Raw genomic sequence first — 20,096 nt, forward strand, 5'->3', positions numbered from 1 at the left:
TCTTACAAAAAGAGATGTAGTTGTGTTGTTGGCTATGCTGTAACAAGTCATTTTACTTGTGATCAAATTAGAATCTGGGTTTTAGGATTTGGAAGATAAATGCATTAATCCGCTGAAACATTCAGTCACTCTCTGTCAATTCTAATCAGATAAAGGCATTGGTAATTTTGAACTGAAGCAGTTGGAGGGGTCAGCTATCTTGCTTTTATATTTAATTTTCATGAGAAGATTCATTTCTCAACTTCTTGCGAGTGAATTTGCTGGATTTAATAAGTCAGTAAGTCACTTTAAAAACCATAGTTTTTTGTGCCCAGCAGATGTCATTTATGGTCATCACACTGTCTAATGAATAGGGTGCATAATAGTACTGATTTTGCTGATGTAAGGATGTTTCTGACTTTTTTTGCCTGTTAACAAAATATGTTCAAATTCATTGTAAGTACGATATATTATCTGATTGTGTGAATTAATTTTTCTGAAAAGAAACTCAGGGCAACATCAGAGTGACAGCAGACTATGTTCTTCTGTATATCTCAGTCAAGCAACCTTAAATCAGTAAACCGTAGTGAAGTTGTTCTATTGAAGGTACTTATTATGTATTGCCTGATTTAACCATAGTTGTGTGAGTTAATTTAAGCTGTTATAAATGGGTTTTGCACGGACATGCAAAGTAACTTATAAAAGAAATGTTGAGACATGATACACACCTCCAAAGGACTGCTATATTTCCTGATATATTGAATACATTCCAGTAGCTCTACTGTAAAAATATATCTTTGCATTTAGTATTGAGACTCATAAATAAATATAAGAAACCCTGGTGTAGTAGGTGTGATAGAAGTTACCAACAATTAACTCATCAGTAGTGGAATGTCAATAGTAGAATTGATTAGCCAAAGCATATCTCAAATTGCTTTCAGTATAGGGGAAGTGACTGGGATCTTGTCACCCCTTGTGCAGGCACCTTACACCTAAAACATAGTAGAACTGATAGGTTCTGGAACTAGGGTTGCTGAGGGTGCTGCTGCACCCTGTGGCTTGAAGTGTTTCCATTATATATAGGATTTACAGTTTGGCTAAATGACTTTTAGCACCCCCACTATAAAAATTGTTCCAGCACGCCTGTTAGACCTGTCCCTGGGAGAGACAGGCCACAGAAAGGCCACCCAGGCAGACTTGGAACCTCAGTGCACAATGAGGAGTGATACTACATTGTGCTCTCTTTGAAAATGTTTTGGGTGGACCAGGGAGCAGCTACCCTGTTTCCCCGAAAATAAGACATCCCCCGAAAATAAGACCTACTTCCAGTTTTGCCTCTCGCTGTAATATAAGACATCCCCCGAAAATAAGACCTCCCCGATAATAAGGCCACCCCGGAATATAAGGCCCCGAAGCTCCAGGAAAAATAAGACCTCCCCTGAAAATAAGACCTAGCGCATCTTTGGGAGCAAAAATTAATATAAGACACTGTCTTATTTTCGGGGAAACACGGTATTAACTGTGTATCTGAACTATGCAGATCCATTGTTCAAGCTGCAAGCACAGTTACAGTTCAGGGATTGTAACAGCAACTGTGTAGCTGCTGTGTGATTTGCTCTGTACATTGTGGGGAGGGTTGCCACCCCACTGAGATGTTTCCTCAGGTATTGCTTAGGTGGTGAAGATTTTACCATAAGTAGAACATATCCATATCTTTTTTTTTTTTTTTTACCAGATGTTGTATAACTTGTAGCATTATACTTTGTATTGTGATTTGGTGACCTATTAAAGGCATAGCTTTGCACCTTTACACAAAAGAAAACTATTTTTCTTGTCACTTGGAGACTTCAGCTTTACTAGCCTTTTTTGCATTTTATCAAGTTTTCATCCTATTTTTGAATTTCAGAGTCCCATGTGAAATCTTCGGCCATAATCCTGAAACAGATCTGCATGGGCAGGCACCAGTAGCAGTGTGCAGCCCTAATAAAGTCATGAGGGCTCATCACTGGGTAGCGGTGTCTGTCCATCAAGATCCAGTTCCCAGATCAAGATCTTCTTTGGTTTTTCTATCCCAGGGAAGGGGGGAACCTCAAAACCCTTCTAGAAACTGTCAGATTCTTTTAAGGTTAATGGAGTTGAGTGCAATTAGTATTTGTGGAAGGAAGGTGGTGGTGGTATGTCTCCCATATTTTTTCTTATGGAAGGAAATGAAAATATAGGAGGAGATTTTATATCTGGCTATTTTTGTCAGGGGTGGAGCACCTAGTTCTAGTGCTGGCTGCCACTTCCCGCAGCCCCCATTGGCCTGGAGCGGCGAACCACGGCCAGTGGGAGCTGCGATCGGCCAAAGCTGCGGACGCGGCAGGTAAACAAACCGGCCTGGCCCGCCAGGGTGCTTACCCTGGCGGGCCACGTGCCAAAGATTGCTGATCCCTGAATTAAGCCAGTAGATATATAGGGATAGCCTGTATTCTACCCCACCAGAGGCTGAACACTGCCAAGTACTGCCAAAGAGGGACGAACCTGACCTGTAACAATGGTAACAATACAATGCCCAATTTACAGCTGGGAGAATTAGCTCATTAAAGCAGATTGCTTTGTTTTACTTTTTCCCTGCCTGGAAAGAGGATGATAATGGGAACTCTTACCAGAGCCTGGTCACCTTTTAGAGTTAGAGTTGTGGGCTATGCCTCTCCTGGTGCCTGCATTGTCCATCTTCACTCTGGTTTCTTTGCACATATGGTATTTGATTCAGAGGTTTTCTGTGCCAGACATTTTCTCCTGTCATTTCCATTGGGTTGTAGTTCCCCTTGATGCAGAAGAAGGAATTGCTTATTATGTTGGCAGTTGCTGGGATTCAAATGGTTTCCCTGTGCTCCCATTTCAATGCTGGCATATTAGACATTCAGTGTCTTTTGAACCACTGGCTGGAGATGAAAGGCCAGATTCACTGATGCAATCTTGACCCTTTGTGCTGCTCAGGCAGTACAAAGAAGCTGCAAAGCAACTGGATCTCTTTTGGTTTCTGTGTTACCACACCCTGGCAGCCCTCCATGTATGAGATGAGAAGGTGATGTGGCCAGAGCATGCTACTTCTTGGCTACTCCCAGCTCTCAGATGGCCCAGAACTGACTCCAGAATCTAGAAGCCATAATTGGTTCCATTGCAGACACCCTCTTATCTTTGCTTGACAGAAGCTGAGCACAGTTGAAACTCTGCACCAATTATTTCATTCTGTTGGGAAGCTGAGGTTCTGTTATTTCTGGTGGGATAAGCGTTGCACTTGTTTATCTCAATTTGCTAGAGAGAAAGCAGTTGCTAAAATTGAATGGTAATAGAAGTGTGTGTGGGATGGTAAAATGGTAATCATCACAACGTGATTTCTGGGGAAATATTTAGCATCTTGCTAGGGCTGGAAACAAATGCTGCAGTGCTGAGTATCCCAGACTTTGAGTACTCTAAAGTCATGGTTCTCAGTCATGGTCACAGGTTGGATCATATTTTAATAGAGATACTGTCCCAAGAACTATGTTAATTACAGTCACCTCTTGCCCTTCATGTTTTTTCCCATTCTCACCTGGTCTGTTCCACTATATCTCTCTGGCACAGTTGCCAACTTTCTTGTGGTAAATAAACACTCCAACTTTCACAATAAGCCAAAAATCAAACTAATCCCATTTCAAAACAAGGCCAAAACAAGCTAATCCCTAAGAACCCCAACACTCTATGTGACTAGATTCCCCCCAGCGTTCAGTCTGGGGACTGTGGTGGGCCCACTGTGCACCCCTGACTCTCTCCCCCCACCCACCCTTGCCCCTGATTGTCCCCCTTTACCCCTGGTTGCTGGGAGCCGATTTAAAAAAAAGAAGCAACAAGCTACAAGCCAAAAACTAGCCAACAAGCAACTCACAAGCCAATTAAACCAAAAACAAGCCCAATTTCTGCCTTTTTTCTTTTTCTTTTTCTTTGCTTTTTTTTCCCCACAGGGCTGGCATGTCTGCTCTCTGGTTCACTGTAAATATTTCTCTGCCACCTGGTCCACTTCTCTTTTCCCTATACATACTTCCCTGATGCTTGGGTCTTCTCTCTCATACACAAGTTGCCTAGCTGCCTGGTTCCCTTATCCCATTGGCTCCTCTTATTCTAACAGCACCAATCCTGCTAGTGCAGAGGTTGTCAAACTAAGGCCTGCGGGCCACATCCAGCCCGTGGGACCGTCCTGCCTGGCCCTTGAACTCCCGGCCGGGGAGGCTAGCCCCCCGGCTCCTCTCCTGCTGTCATCCCTCCCCCGCAGCCTCAGCTCACCATGCCGCCAGCGTGCTGGGCGGCGGGGCTGCGAGCTCCTGCTGGGCAGTGTGGGGGCAGGGCTGCCAGACATGCTGCTCTGAGTGGCATGGTAAGGGGGTGGGGAGCGGGGGGGTTGGATAAGGGCAGGGGGTCCCAGGGGAAGTCTAGGGAGCAGGGGGCGGTTGGATGGGGCCAAGGTTCTGGTTAGGGGCAGGGGGTCCCGGGAGGGAGCAGTCAGGGGACAAGGAGCAGGGGGGGGGTTGAATGGTGGAGGGTTCTGAGGAGGGCAGTCAGGGGACAGGAAGTAGGAGGGGGTGGAGAGGGGGAGAGGGAGGGGGACAGGCTGTTTGGGGAGGCACAGCCTTCCCTACCCGGCCCTCCATACAGTTTTGGAACCCCGATGTGGCCAAAAAGTTTGCCCACCCCTGTGCTAGTGACTCCAGTTTTTGAGGCTGTCTCCTGTTCCCTTTTCTCTTTCTATTCAATAGCAACAGCCCCCTAGTGGATGTAGTTAGCCTGGTTTCTTTTCCTTAATCCTTCTATCTAGCCTCGAAGCTCTTCATTGCAAAGAAGAGCTTGGACATTTGTAAAAGTGGCTGGAAGCAGGGAGGAAGCGCCAGCACCATGTGATTTGGCCTTTCTGCAGGCTACAGTCCTACAAATTCTGCTATACAGAACTTGTTAAAAGTCCAGATGGTTTTGAGATATCTGACCCTAAAATATGGTTCTAATTTGTACAAATGGAAATGTTGTGTTTTATATTTTTTTCATCGATTCTGTATCAGAATTGCACAGTTTACAAATAAAAAGATGGGGTTTCTGTCAGCCCTGCAACTTAACCTGGGATCATGTACTAGTTCAGGGTTATGTAACATGACCAGTAATAAAGATTCTGCACACCAAATTTTACCCTTAGTTACATATGTACAACTGTATTTCTTTCAGTGAGGTTGCACAAGTGTAACCAAGGGCAAAATTTTAAGACAATGATATTCCACAAGTGGCCCTGTAATTGAAATTTAGTTAACAATAGCACTGTTAGTTCATGAGCCAGAAAATAATCCTGTTCACTCTCCTACAGCTGTGCTGATGGTAATGAAAAAGTTACTCTTTGTATGTAAAGTAACTAGATACAATCTTGAGTACAGATAAAAAGCAGATCTGCTGATTAAACGGGTGCCATTTTTTACAGGGTTATTTTTCAAAGTGGAGCCATGCTTTAATTACTGTATCTCAAAGATGTCACGAGGTCCTCAGACTAGCAATGCTTTTTTGACACCGAACCAGGACTTAATATAGCAAATTCTGGGCCTTTAAATATAACTTCAGATCTCTGGAGTGGTGCTCTTGAGTGACTCTGAGTCTGTAAATAAAACCTTGGTCTCCCACATGGTAGCACAGGGTACTCTCACTAAGCCAACCCTTTAAACTGTTTTATTTAGTAGTTTTCCAATACTCTTATCATTACCTCTAGATCTGAGATCTGTCATTTAAATCAGCTTCTATACCAGATGACTGGACGATAGCTAATGTGACTCCAATTTTTAAAAAGGGGCTCCAGAGGTGATCCCAGCAATTACAGGCCAATAAGCCTGACTTCAGTACTGGGCAAACTGGTTGAAAGTATAGTAAAGAACAAAATCATCAGACACATAGATTAATATAATTTGTTGGGGAAGAGTCAACATGGTTTTTGTAAAGGGAAATCATGCCTCAGCAATCTACTAGAATTCTTTGAGGGGGTCAACAAGCATATGGACAAGGGGAAATCCAGTGGATATAGTATACTTAGATTTTCAGAAAGCCTTTGACAAGGTCCCTCACCAGAGGCTCTTAAGCAAAGTAAGCTGTCATGGGATAAGAGGGAAGGTACTCTCATGGATCGGTAATTGGTTAAAAGATAGGAAACAAAGGGTAGGAATAAATGGTCAGATTTCAGAATGGAAAGGGGTAAACAGGGGTTTACCCAGGGGTCTGTACTGGGACTAGTCCTATTTAACAGATTCATAAATGATCTGGAAATAAGGTAAATAGTGAGGTGGGAAAATTTGCAGATGATACAAAACTACTCAAGATAGTTAAGTCCCAGGCACACTGCGAAGAGCTACAAAAGGATCTCACAAAACTGGGTGACTGGGCAAGAAAATGGCAGATGAAATTCAATGTTGATAAATGCAAAGTAATGCACATTGGAAAACATAATCTCAGTTATACATACAAAATGACGGGGTCTAAATTAGCTGTTACCACTCAAGAAAGAGCTCTTGAAGTCATTGTGGATAGTTCCCTGAAAACATCCACTCAATGTGCAGTGGCAGTCAAAAAAGCTAACAAAATGTTGGGAGTCATTAAGAAAGGGATAGATAATAAGACAGAAAATATCATATTGCCTCTATATAAATCCACGGCATGCCAACATCTTGAATACTGCGTGCGGATTTGATCACCCCATCTCAAAAAAGATATATTGGAATTGGAAAAGGTTCAGAAAAGGGCAACAAAAAAGGTATGGAACAGCTTCCATATGAGGAAAGATTAATAAGACTGGGACTTTTCAGCTTGGGGGGGGGAGATATGATAGAGGTCTATAAAATCATGACTTGTATGGAGAAAGTAAATAAGGAAGTGTTATTTACTCCTCATAACACGGGAACTAGGGGGTCACCAAATAAAATTAATAGACAGCAGGTTTAAAACAAACAAAAGGAAGTATTTTTTCACACAACGCACAGTCAACCCGTGGAACTCCTTGCCATAGGATGTTGTGAAGGCCAAGACTATAACAGGGTTCAAAAAAGAACTAGATAAGTTCATGAAGAATAGGTCCATCAATGGCTATAAGCCAGTATGGGCAGGGATGGTGTCCCTAGCCTCTGTTTGCCAGAAGCTGGGAATGGGTGATGGGATGGATCACTTGATGATTTCCTGTTCTGTTCATTCCCTCTTGGGCACCTGACATTGGCCATTGTCGGAAGACAGTACTGGGCTAGATGGACCTTTGGTCTGATCCAATATGGCTGTTCTTATGTTCTTAACTTTAAGAAATGTGATTCCTAAAATTACAGTGAATATATTTTATAGGTTTCAGAGTAGCAGCCGTGTTAGTCTGTATCCGCAAAAAGAACAGGAGTACTTGTGGCACCTTAGAGACTAACAAATTTATTAGAGCATAAGCTTTCGTGGGCTACAACCCACTTCTTCGGATGCATATTGAGTGAAACATATCGAGGAGATATATATACACACATACAGAGAGCATGAAAGTTTTTTTTCTCTTACTTAATTGGCCTCTCAGAGTTGGTAAAACAACTCCCACCTGTTCATGCTCTCTGTATGTGTGTATATATATCTCCTCGATATGTTTCACTCAATATGCATCCGAAGAAGTGGGTTGTAGCCCACGAAAGCTTATGCTCTAATAAATTTGTTAGTCCCTAAGGTGCCACAAGTACTCCTGTTCTTTTTGCGAATATATTTTATGTAAACTTAATGAAAAAACATGTAGTTTGTTATTTCAGTTAATTTGTTATGTTTTATTTCCCTCAGACAAACGTGTTGATGACTGGTTCTTGATGCAATCTCCATTTCCAACACTGACTATAAGCACTCTTTACCTCCTCACTGTCTGGCTGGGTCCCAAGTGGATGAGGAGAAGAGAACCCTTCCAATTGCGCTTCTTGCTGGTTAGCTACAACTTTGGAATGGTTCTACTTAACTTCTATATTTTCAAAGAGGTTGGTATTGTATTTTTAAACTTTTGAATTGTGTTAGAATTCACAACTTTGACAGTGTTAGATAAATTGTATAATTTTTATATTCTCTGGATAATTTTACTGCCTGTTTTGGAAGCTGAATACATTGATTGGATTTTTAGAGCTCTCTTGGTAATGGTGTTGTTGAAAATGGTATATATCATGAGTTTGTGAATCAGCATACTGCAAAAGCATATATGTAGGAGTCATGTAGAATAGCTTGACTTATTAATACTTTGTTTAACACTGATGAGAACAAAAGAGGTAAATCATATTTTCTTTTAGTTAAGGGCAGCGAGGCAAAATCTTACAATAGAATTCCTACTCAGTTCATGGAGTTGTCTATTGAAAAACATGAGATTTCACAAACATGGATTTATGATAGCCAAGTTACTTGGTCTTGCTGCCTGCTACACTTCACCTTTCTTAGGCCTTGTCTACCTGGGTAAATTGACCAGCATGGCTAAAACAGAGTATGTTACCCCTCAATAGCTATTCTGGAATAGCTCCCGTGTGGACACTTTATTCCAGAATAGAGTATTCCTAAGGGGAGTTATTAAGAAATAGCTATCGCAGAATATTTTATTCCGCTACAGTTATGATAGTGAATTTCCTTGTGTGGGCAAGTCCTTAATGGGATCATGTTCAGTGACCTAAGCTTGAATTATCTTGCATACAACTTTATAAGGTGAGAAATGTTCACCTGAATGCTCTGATTACTAGAACATCCCTTACTGCTTTTTAGTGCAATTCATATCAGTTCAGCAAACCTTTTGCTGATTTAAAATTTGTGACTATCTTCATTCATTTGCTGAAAATCTTTCTTCAGATTAACTCCTTGATGGAAGAATTTAGATTTTGCTAGCACAAGATCTGTTGCCAGGAGCCTGGAATTAAACAAGTGAACTGTGCAGTTGAAACTAACAGCTTTTAGGAACTGGACTCTTAAAAATCTATTTTTATGTGTTCACCATTCAAGTGGTATTGTTCCCGACAATTTATTTTTTTCATATAGACCTAGGGCTTCTTTTACAGCATTGTTGGGCTATGTGGAAGCTGCTTGTGTCAAGACATATTTCAGTAGAATGAATTTTAACCATGACTCCTCAGTGAAAGTCCTCTCCCTATTAAATTATTCAGAACATACTGGACCACATTCCTCTCCTATTTACACCACCCACTAAAGACAATAGGATTACAAAGAATATATGTTATAGCAGAATTTGACTCAGTGTGTGTCTCATCTAATTGCAAAGAATAAACAGTGCAGTGTCAGCACTACATTTGATTTCTTCAACTAAAGGTGGGAAAGGTGAAGGCAACTCCAAGGTCCTCTCTGAAGACTTGTAATACAGATAGTGTATGCTGGAGAGGGGGAAAGAGAGATGGTTGATCTAAAAATAATATATTCTGTAGTTGATGTCACATTACATCACTTTTTCAAGTAGATGGCCATCTTCAGCACTAAGTTTAGAAATGTTAGTGCTAATTAAAAACTTAATGTCAGTTTATTCATGATCACAAGCACTGCTTATCTTGTGAACTTTGCATTGAAGAACACTGGTGCAGAAGCTGCAAATCAAAATCCTCAAGACTCTTCTCCATTCTTTTAATGAATAGCGAGACCAATTTCAGGATACTCTCAATGTGTTACTCTGCTCCTGTGGTAGAATCTTTAAAGTTATCAGAGTGCTATTGGAAATCCCCCACTGTATCAAGTTCAGCTTCAAAAAAAATGGTTCCACTACCTACTGCTATCATTGAAACATCTCTGGTGTGTTTATCTAATGTTAAGCTATCACTAGTAACTGGTACAAGCTCAGAGAGCGATAAAGTAACACTGGAGGATGAAGTAAAATGTAGCCGTTTAACCCAGGTTTTAATTGTCGGTATAGTGAACAGTCTGATAGCCCTGGAAGATTAAAAAATGAACTATATTTCTCCATGTTTGCAACACTTTTTTGTTACAAATTTGTGTCTGAGCCTTGACATTTTGTTTTCTTATTGCCTGACATGGGTAAGCAGAGTGACATTCTGCTCAAATAAGTTTCTGGGGATCTCATACTAGTTTATATTGGTCCATTAGTTTTAAATCCAGGTCACTCCTAGCATGGCAGATGCAGTTGCACAGCAATAGGTATACTCAGGTGACTACTCAAGATTTGTCTACTACTGGGAATTTCAAATAGCCCCAGAAAGACTGGATTCACATAGGAAATGAATTAGATTTATGGATTCTTAACATATCAAATTCTAATATATATTAACTGTTGATACTCTGAGTTCTTTTATTTTGCAAGAAATAAATTGGGATACTGTGTGTAGTAAGCTTTTAACTTTGTTACTCTAGTTTAAGATCATTATCCCAAGTATTCAGTATGTGCTAAGCAGGACTAAATGAAAGGCTTGTAGTATCAAAATGCGTGTTTTATTGATCTTAGAGACAGATCAGAGAAGAGCATTTGAAATAAACATTTGCACCTTAAGTTTTCAGAGATGCATGGTTTATAGCCATGCAGCTTAGATTTCAGACAGCACAATGTTTTAGTGATTTACTGATTCAAGGACATTTTAACTTACATTAGTAACATGATGCAAGATTCCCACTGTTGTGAATTATCACAAAGTTCACAGGCAAGCATTTCATAGTAGATGACAGAATTTCAACTATAGAGTTGAAACAAATCAAATTACCCAATAAACTCAATAGACATTAGGTACCATTTAAACTTCAAAATGCTGTCCAGGTATCCTTCCTGATGGCTAAATCCATCAACAGCCTTAGATACCTTTTGACTATGACGCTTATAGATTTTTAAGGCCAGACAGGACTATTTAGATCATCTTGTCTGACCTGTATAACACAAGCTATAGAATTTTACCCACTTACCCCTATTTTGACAATATGTGAATTCATAGGTGGGATCAGACCAGTAAGTGGGCTGGCCTTACAATGAGTTGTAAGAGGACTCAGTGGACTGTGCTGATTTAATTGTTCTCTCTCCCTATTAACTCTTTTGTGAAGGGTCGTTTTTGTCATCTCTCCCTTTTCAGCATGTATATACTGCAACTAGTGAAGCTGGATTCCTTGGGCTGCAGATTTATCAGTATCTGAATGACATGCAACTTTACATCATCTCTTTGTTAGCTACTCTGTTCTTTTTCTCCTCTTCCAGTATCTGACAGAGATGGGGACATAGAACAGTAAATTCATTGAAGATTGATCTGAATAAGATAGAAGTGACTGCTCTGTAGAGGCTGGAATAGGGGCTGCATTCTCTTCTGGAGGTCATCTATATAACCACTCTTTGCCATTATGGCTGACAGCCTAGAAGTCGGACCTGATTCATTGCTGTCTTTGGATTTGGAGACATGGCGGGGGAGGGAGGCAGCATGACACACCTTGTAAAGTTGACCAAGAGGCTGTGGCCCCCCCTTCTGATGAGAACTCATCACAGTGATTGAAACCTTTATCTCCTGCAGGCTAAATTATTGCAAAGTGCTTTATTTGGGATGACCCTTCCAGAGCACTTGGAAGCTTCTGCTGGTACAGAATGCAGCAGTTAGCCTCAAAGTGGGGTGTATATGAACACATTATACCGCTGCTTTTTACTGGTTTTGTATTTGCCTCTGTGTACAGTTCCAAGTGTTAGTTACAGTATTATAGCCCTGAATGATCTAGGGCCCAGCTATCTGAGAGATCATTTTCTCTCCCTATATCCCATCATAAAGTTACTCTTCTTGCAGGTTTCATTAAGGGATTCTGAGTCTCGGAAACATGCTCCCTCTGCTGGCAGGATCTGTGTATGAATGGCTATAGGTCACATGGAAGTGGTCGTAATTTATTCTGTTCTCTAAATATCTTGCAGACTATTCAGTTTATTTTTTTTTCTGAGTATTTTATGTTTAATTTAGGGGACCACTTGTTTTGACACCACGAGATATGAAAAAGTACATTGTTAAAACTAAATATTGACCACTTTTAAAAATAGCATCTTTGTATTGTAAATAAATATGATTTAAAATACTGCTTTTGGAGTAAATTTATAACAACACTAAAATCACTAATAAATAATTATCTTTGTATGGACTCTTTCCCCTCATATATAATTTTAATATTTTCAGCTATTTTTGGCATCCAGCGCTCGAGGATACAGCTATGTCTGCCAGACTGTGGATTATTCAGATAATATTTATGAAGTCAGGGTGAGTACCCTTTTTATGTACTGTTGTTCTGCACAGACAAGGGTGTTATTTTAAGCTTTAATTCAGCAAGTCTGAAAACCACATGTTTAGAATCAAAAAGTATTGATCAATCTTCCTTCTTCCCACCCCATGCTCTTCTGCAGTCCTCTGTCTCCTACCATGGTTAGCTTCATGTAATCTTTTGCTCACTTCTGAAAGACAGACTAATACCATATAACAACATATATTGCATAAATTTATATGAATATGCAGTTTTCAAGATATACGTTCTAAATAAAGTCAGGAAATGCAAATATTAAAATTCTCTTACCACTGTGGATTTGCTCACATACTTCTACTTTTGTATGGCTTAAAAATAGCAGTGTTAGATGTGCACGTAATCCAATTGATTGTTTCAATTGGCCAGCAATCCAATTGATTGTTTCAGGTGCCAGAGTGGACTTCAGAGATACCGCTGGGATATGATTGGGACATTGATTGACAAGGAGTTCCATAGTTTGAAGTCTATTTCCACAGTCACAGATAGGCTTGTGTCTCAGTGCCCATTTATGGAGAAAGTCGGTGCATCTGCCATCTGATGTGTGGATGTGATTCAGAGTGAATCATATTTTCTGTGGGAGTGAAAAGCCACAGGGTTCTTTGGTTGAGTCCTTGCTGAGGTGTTATTTGTTGACATCTTTCCGCCTTGCTTACCCGTAGTCTTTGGAGGAAAACCCAAATCTTTGAGCTCTTGAGCTGTAACCCACAAAAAGGTTTTCTGGATTTGAGTTGGAATGTTGGTATATTATTTAGGTCTCCATGTATTGGAAGATCCTTGTTTCTTTAAATAAGATTGTACTCCTGAATAATTCTCATGTTTCAATGACTTTGAGGTGGGTAGATATGCACTACTACAGGAAGCCATGGTTGTGTCATTGACTTCACTGTGCCTGTAATAATCTACACGATGGTGTTAAATTGAGAATGGACAAGTGATGTGTAGGAGCGGTGTATCCAGATTGGTTAGCAGTATTCTCTGTAGAGTAGACAAGGACTGGTGAAGAGAAGCATAGAGTTTCTGCATCAGCTCTCCAGGTCATTCCTGCTAGTTTCTGGATGAGATTTACACACATTTTTATTTTGTCATGAATATTTTTCAAATACTGTTGGCATGTGAAGCTTCAGTCTAATGTCACACCAAGATATTTCAGGGGTGTGGGAATGTGTCCTATCTGCTGGCTGCAGAAATCTGCATGGAGTTCCAGCTTACCTTCTGATTGTTTTAGAAAAATGCTGACACAAGGGGGAGGGATAGCTCAATGGTTTGAGCATTGGCCTGCTAAACCCAGGGTTGTGAGTTCAGTCCTTCAGGGGGCAGGGCAAAAACAGTACTTGGTCCTGCTAGTGAAGGCAGGGGGCTGGACTCAATAACCTTTCAAGGTCCCTTCCAGTTCTAGGAGATAGGATATCTCCATTAATTTAATTTAATAGTCTTAGAGAGGTTTGGTTTTAGCCTCCAGTATAAAAAATATCCTTCCATGATTTTAAGGTGACACACTGAACATCCCATATTTTCAAAAGTACTTAAATGATTCAGTGGGATTTAAGTGCTTCTGAAGGTTTTGGCCACTGTACATGAAAACGTAATTTTAACAGTCTAATCCAAAATATTGTTTATATAGTGCTGTAAATGTATATAATGTTTAATTAATAGAAAATGCCAACCAAGAACCAAATCCCTGCCCTGAACAGTTGTCTAGCTATGGGTGAAACTCAAAAAGTCCACAGCCTGTTTAAACATCCATAAAAACATGGAAATGAAGAAAAGAATCACAATTGTCGTCATCATCATCACCACCACCTTATATCAGTTGCATGGCCAATATTGCAAAGCGTGAGCAGGAATAGTGACTCTATGTACAGGATTTATAGGCCATGTTGTCAGAAATCCTTCAGCTTCACCTTCATCATTACCATGTTCTTTGCCTCCATGCAGAGCACTGCTGCAGAGCTCAGTTCTGTGAAGGACTGGATGTCCTACTACTTTTGCATGACCTCTCAATGGCTCACCTCCTGCACAATGTAATCAAAATAATTTTGTTGCATTTTGGGCCTTCTGAAACCCCTCTGAGAAAGAGAGGTCACCTGCCATAATACATAAAAGAACACAATACAGTTAATAAAAAGAAAATGGCATATGCTACAGACATTACTTATGCCCAGTGTGAGCAAGATAACATTGCTAACGGAACCTTAACTTTTTCAAACTTCATGATAAGTTCTTGATAAACTTTCAGAAAAGAAGCTTAAATGAATTCACAGATTCTAAACCATAATGCCTACGTTTCCAGTTGATCTAGCTGGAATATGGTGGGAAAAATACAAATTGAATTATACCTATTATTTTACTAAAATAGCAGTAATTAGTTGGTAATACCAAACCAATATTTTATAGACTTTGTCCAATATCAAAAGTTGATTTTCATAATAAAATATCTGATCATTCCAAATTTATGACAACTTAATGATATGCTATTTACATTTAGATATAATTATTTTTTTAAAACTTTGTGTCCTATAAAGACATAACACAATTAAATCTACACAGTTTCATAGGTTCATTTCCTCCTCCTGTAATACAAGACATTCCAAGTGTTGTTACCTAAATAGGAACTCAAATTTAATTTCCCAGACAGTTTCAATAGGTCCTATATCTGTATTAAGGACTTAATCTCATGAATCCTTTCTTTGACCAGACAGAAATCTTTAATTTAAAACAAAATATTTCCTGATACTCAATTTTCTTTAATTAAATTAGTAAAAATAACCATAGGGGTATCCAATCAGTTCTGGTTACTCTTTCACTTGAAAGTTTACCATCTGCAAACTTTTTAATCATACTTTAAATTGGTGGTATATGTTCTAATAGATATAGATTTAAAAAAACCAACTAATTTTAGATGTGAATCAAGACCGCTAATTTAATAGCCCAAAGATCTCTCTGAAGAAGAGTGTCTGTATTGGAATATATATTCTCAATGGTAATAGAATAACCAGTGGATAAAATTGTCAGGCGTATAGGAAAATTAATGGTTTGATTCTGCACTATTCAAATCAATGGGGGTTCTTCCATTGATTGGAATGGCAGCAGGATCAAACCCTAAGTGCAGTTGTGGAGCTTGTACTAGTAACCAGCACCTTCAACCCTCTAGGTGGTGCAGAGATTCAGCAGCTACCACTCCAGCCTATCAGGCGGCTTAGTAGACTAGACAGAAATCTCAGAATCAATCCTCTAGAAGAGATGAAAAGTTAACCACTTTTTCTAACAACATTTGAGTCTGTTGATTTTGAAAATGGCTGCTACCAAGTTGAATTTTGATGTTTAGACCCTCAAACCTGCAGATATATATGGCCATCAAAATTCACCAGAAATGTTTGATATACCAATGGTTTGTGCATGATCTTATCATTGAAATCAAACTGTACTTCTCAGTCTATTAAGAAGAGAAAGGAGAAGACACAAATCATGGTTTTAACACCTATTGCACCGTAATATTCAACTTTTTATAGCTTTGAGTCATCTGTATATCATAATATTAGAAATAAGTTAATCAAACACAGAAGTTATTTTCCCATAAAAAGTGAAATCATTTTCTCAATTTCTTGCATGCTTAGTATTTGTTGTATAGTATGTAATGCTTTGTAGTTTGACCAGAATTAAGATAGAAGTTCTGGCAATTTGTATTTTTTTTTTTTTTTAACAAACAAAGCAACAGTAGTTAGCTGAGGTGGTGGTTTATGACACTCATATTGGTTACAGCTGAAGATAAACTGGTAGTAATGAAACTGGTAGTAAGTCTCAACAGATCAACCCTAGATTCCTACAGTCTCTACTTGATTCTTGACAAATAACAAAGAGAAGATGGGCATGAAGTCAGTGAACAAGGATTGCATAGAATAAGGGAGGCAACAGCCATTAGAAAGAAACTACACAATGTGGTATACGGCGAGGCCATTGACAGAACTGAGTCCATCTTTCATTCAGAACAGGCAGTATCAGTTGTGTGGCACAGAAATTGCTATGCCCAATACACTGACAAAGGCAAAATCCAGAGGTTACAGAACACAAGAGTATCTGCAACTGATTTATCACATGTGGCAAGCTGTAGTTTTCCCAATAAAAACAATCAGTGTCCGTAATACAAGACAGTCCAGGTTTGTGAAACCTATGAACTGGAGATGTTGCATGTTTTGACAAGCCGTGCACCATAAACAAATACTCATCTCTGTAACTACATTCAAGATGAGTGAACAGATAATGAGGGCAGGTGTATTTGAGGACAAAATGAGTGTTCATTTAGCTGGAGTAAATGACCTCATAGCTGCTGAATCTAACTTGTTACATCCCGTTTATGAAGTTGATGATGAAGCAGAATGAGGGCACCAAAATTACTGATACAGCAATGCATTGGCTTGAAAGTGAGCTTCAGCATGCAGCCATCTGAGGTACAGCGTCATTACTGCAATCTTGTAAAGGAAACTGGCACTGAAATTCCACACTCCTACATAAGTCATCGATCATCATTTAAGGACAAACTCTAAGCTCATATTGGAGACTTATTTCAGCTTCTTTCATTGTCTGATTGGTCTCCTGCTGAGAGACAAACACTCTTAATTCCAACCAAGTATAAATACATATCCAACTCACTAATGATTCTTGCCAAGATGATAAGAAAGCTGTCCCCATTTACCATCCCCCAGGAGATATATTTCTGTCACTGGGTACATGTTGCATTTGAAATTCTAGGAGCTACTTTGTCACACCCTGGCCACAAAGGTTTCAGGGTCAGTGAGAATGATGTCTGCTTGCATTCCAGATAGCCTGCACATGTTCCTCCAGTGCTGTATGAAGACGATGGTAATAAAGAGAACTCTGAGAAACAAGAATCAGTGAAATGCAAGGTGCTTAGCTTAGCGTAGCTCAATATTTTGTATATGGTGTGAGTATTGGCAGGAAATGGACACTAAAGCATATTGGTCTTGGGTGAACCCTCCGTCAGGCAACAAGGTCACAACAACTTGTACAGCTTTTCCATAAGACTAGCCGCTGCAAAAGTGGGCACAGCCCTAGCAGAGAAAACCCTACAAAGTATAGAAGCTGAGAATGATGATGTTATTCCTTCCAGCTTGTTCTCAGGATGTTTTTTTTCTCTATGCAGCCACCAATACTGACACAAATTATGTGTTTTCTGGATGTCAAAAACAAAATCTATGCAACCCAAGTTACTGCTTGGCAAAGAGGACTTGCCCCATATCTGATGTTGAATCATTTAAAGCCATCAAATAACAGCACACTTTAATATTGCTGATGCAATTGACCCAAACCTATCAGAGAATGTAAGAAATGGTAAAGCTAAACCAGTATACATGGACCATGTTTGCAAAGAATGATACTCTGAATCTGAAGAAAACTGCAAAGCTGCGGTGCAGGCAAGAGCTTCTGATTTGGCTTTTATTGTTAAACATCAAAATGAGACCCCAAGATGTGGGTTTCAGCCAGTTGCACATGACAACTAGCACTGGATACTGGCCAATCATTCACGTGCCTGCCCAAGAGCTAGACATCCTCAGTGCTGTTGTACAGAGATGCAAACGTGTGTCAGTGCTTGGCCAGCAGTATGTGGTTCTAAACGTTGATGAAACTCTGTACTGTAAACTGATGGAACTAAAAAGGGCACACCAGGGTACAGAGAATGGCTTATTCCATGATTAGGTGGCCTCCATATCTCAATGAACTTTCAAAGACTTATAGGCCAGCACATACAGGCTTGAGGGCTAGCAGATGACTGTATTGAAAGTGGAGTTCTTGGACCAAATCATCAGAACAAGCTGTGATGTCAAATCACATGCCAGGGTGACGCAGGACTACAAGCAATGTTTCAAGCATTGTGTTGCCTACTTCTTCCACAACTCTTGGACTTTATAGTAGCACATGATCAAGAGCTTAAAGAGGATATTGTCAAAGCCGATCAGTCACATTCTTATGGTGAGTTCATGTCACTTCATCTTTGTAATTCACAAACATTTTGAAATCCCACCTCCACATTGGTGACCAGTTGAGGTGAAGGTAGTAGGAACTTCAGGTTTTGGTGGTGATACATGGAAATGGTGGCCCTACTGCTCATGCTCAACCATGCCCAGAGAGAAGGAAATTGGGAGCTGCATCTCTTCACCTTCAAATGTGTGATGTCATTCTTCATGAGAGATGACCACACAAATTATGTGGGGTACCATCTGCACTGTAGAAATACATCCACTAACACCTGAAGTGCTCAAGGAGTTCCAGCAAGGGAACTTTATTGTCAAGAAATCATGTCAGAAGTTCAACCGAATGGACCTTGATCAGACCCATAAGTGGCTTAATGGCATAAGAAAGAAAGGAGGTGGAATTATAGGCATCACACAGGGCTTGTCTATACTTACGCGCTGGTTCGGCGGCAGGCAATCGAACTTCTGCGTTCGATTTATCGCGTCTTGTCTGGACGCGATAAATCGAACCCAGAAGTGCTCGCCGTCGACTCCGGTAATCCTGCTTGGCGCGAGGAGTACGCAGAGTCGACGGGGGAGCCTGCCTGCTGCGTGTGGACCGCGGTAAGTTCGAACTAAGGTACGTCAACTTCAGCTACGTTATTCACGTAGCTGAAGTTGCGTACCTTAGTTCGAATTGGGGGGGTTAGTGTAGACCAGACATAAGATTTGGTCAGCTCCCAGCAGATGAGCCTTGTCTTACAAGCTGAGAGCCCATATTGCAGCAGACACCAAAGCCAAGTTCTACGTTGGCTTGGATGACCAGCTTATTCGTAATGAGTCAAGAAAGGCAAGAAAGCAATGTGACAATGAAGATGAGGATGCACTCTGACTAATACATCAAAGGCTCAAAGTTTTCTCTGGGGAGGAACCACCCACTTCATTGCAAAATATTTCAACAAGAAATCTGGCTACTGAAGCCATGCAAAGCACACTGTTGAATGCAAAGATCCTAAGACAAGTGCATTTGGACAGCTTTGTGGAGAAAGTTTATAACATAAGAGGGGATGCCTGGACATGTACACATTCACGAGTCACTGACAAAAAATAATGCTCCAACTTTTTTCTGCGCTATTTGGGGTGAGAAAAGAAGTCAAAGGAAAGGCTTTAACCATGAAGGCAGACAGAAATATTCTTCAGTAACTAAACACAGCCTGTGAAGCCAGCAGGACTGTGAATCTGCAATAAAATTTGAAACATGAGTTAATGCCTGTCCCTTTGGTATTGGCACAGATAAATTGCAGTCTAAGAACAGGCACAAAAGCAATACTGGGCAATGTAATGACAGCTAATGTCCACTGTCCACCAGCAGTTACCCTGAGGTAGTTGACAAGGGGTTTACTGTTCTTTACGAGCAACTCCTGTTTCAGATCTGACAAACTCACTACACCAAATACACCACTTTCATGGTATTAATCCATGTCAGGTAAGGTCTCTAATGAAAGCTTGTAACTTATCAGTACTCATAAACACTGTGAGATGTGTGTATGGGTAATAGCTAAGGAATAATGCAATTATATTGAAAATTAGGTCTTATGGTTTTGGAGTAAAATTGAGTCACATGGGAACAGTATGTCTCAGTGCCAGCCCTGGCTATCTGATTATGCAGTATATTGCTTAATTGTCCACCTTTGCCCCAAGCAACAGAAGTTATTGGAAAGTTATCAAAGGTTTCCCTCAAAACCACTTGCAAGGAAAATATGACTCACTATCTAGGAATAAAAGTAAAAGACTAATTCAGTAGATCACAGGATGGAGAAACACATTCTGGAACCATTCATTGAGGAGGTACCTGGATGCATGGGT

The 20,096-nt window shown here is 40.1% G+C and overlaps 1 protein-coding gene across 1 annotated transcript in view; it reads left to right on the forward strand.

Moving 5' to 3' along the window:
- ELOVL4 (ELOVL fatty acid elongase 4) overlaps positions 1 to 20,096 on the forward strand; it is a 55,526-nt gene that overhangs the window by 15,522 nt on the left and 19,908 nt on the right. The window contains exons 2-3 of the mRNA XM_024194653.2: positions 7,813 to 8,000; positions 12,144 to 12,224. Of these exons, the coding sequence (XP_024050421.1) occupies positions 7,813 to 8,000; positions 12,144 to 12,224 (269 nt within the window). The remainder of the gene's footprint in view (positions 1 to 7,812; positions 8,001 to 12,143; positions 12,225 to 20,096) is intronic.

Source organism: Terrapene carolina, unplaced genomic scaffold (genome assembly GCF_002925995.2).
Source record: "Terrapene carolina triunguis isolate 2854851 unplaced genomic scaffold, T_m_triunguis-2.0 Scaffold42, whole genome shotgun sequence".
NCBI lineage: Eukaryota > Metazoa > Chordata > Testudines > Emydidae > Terrapene > Terrapene triunguis.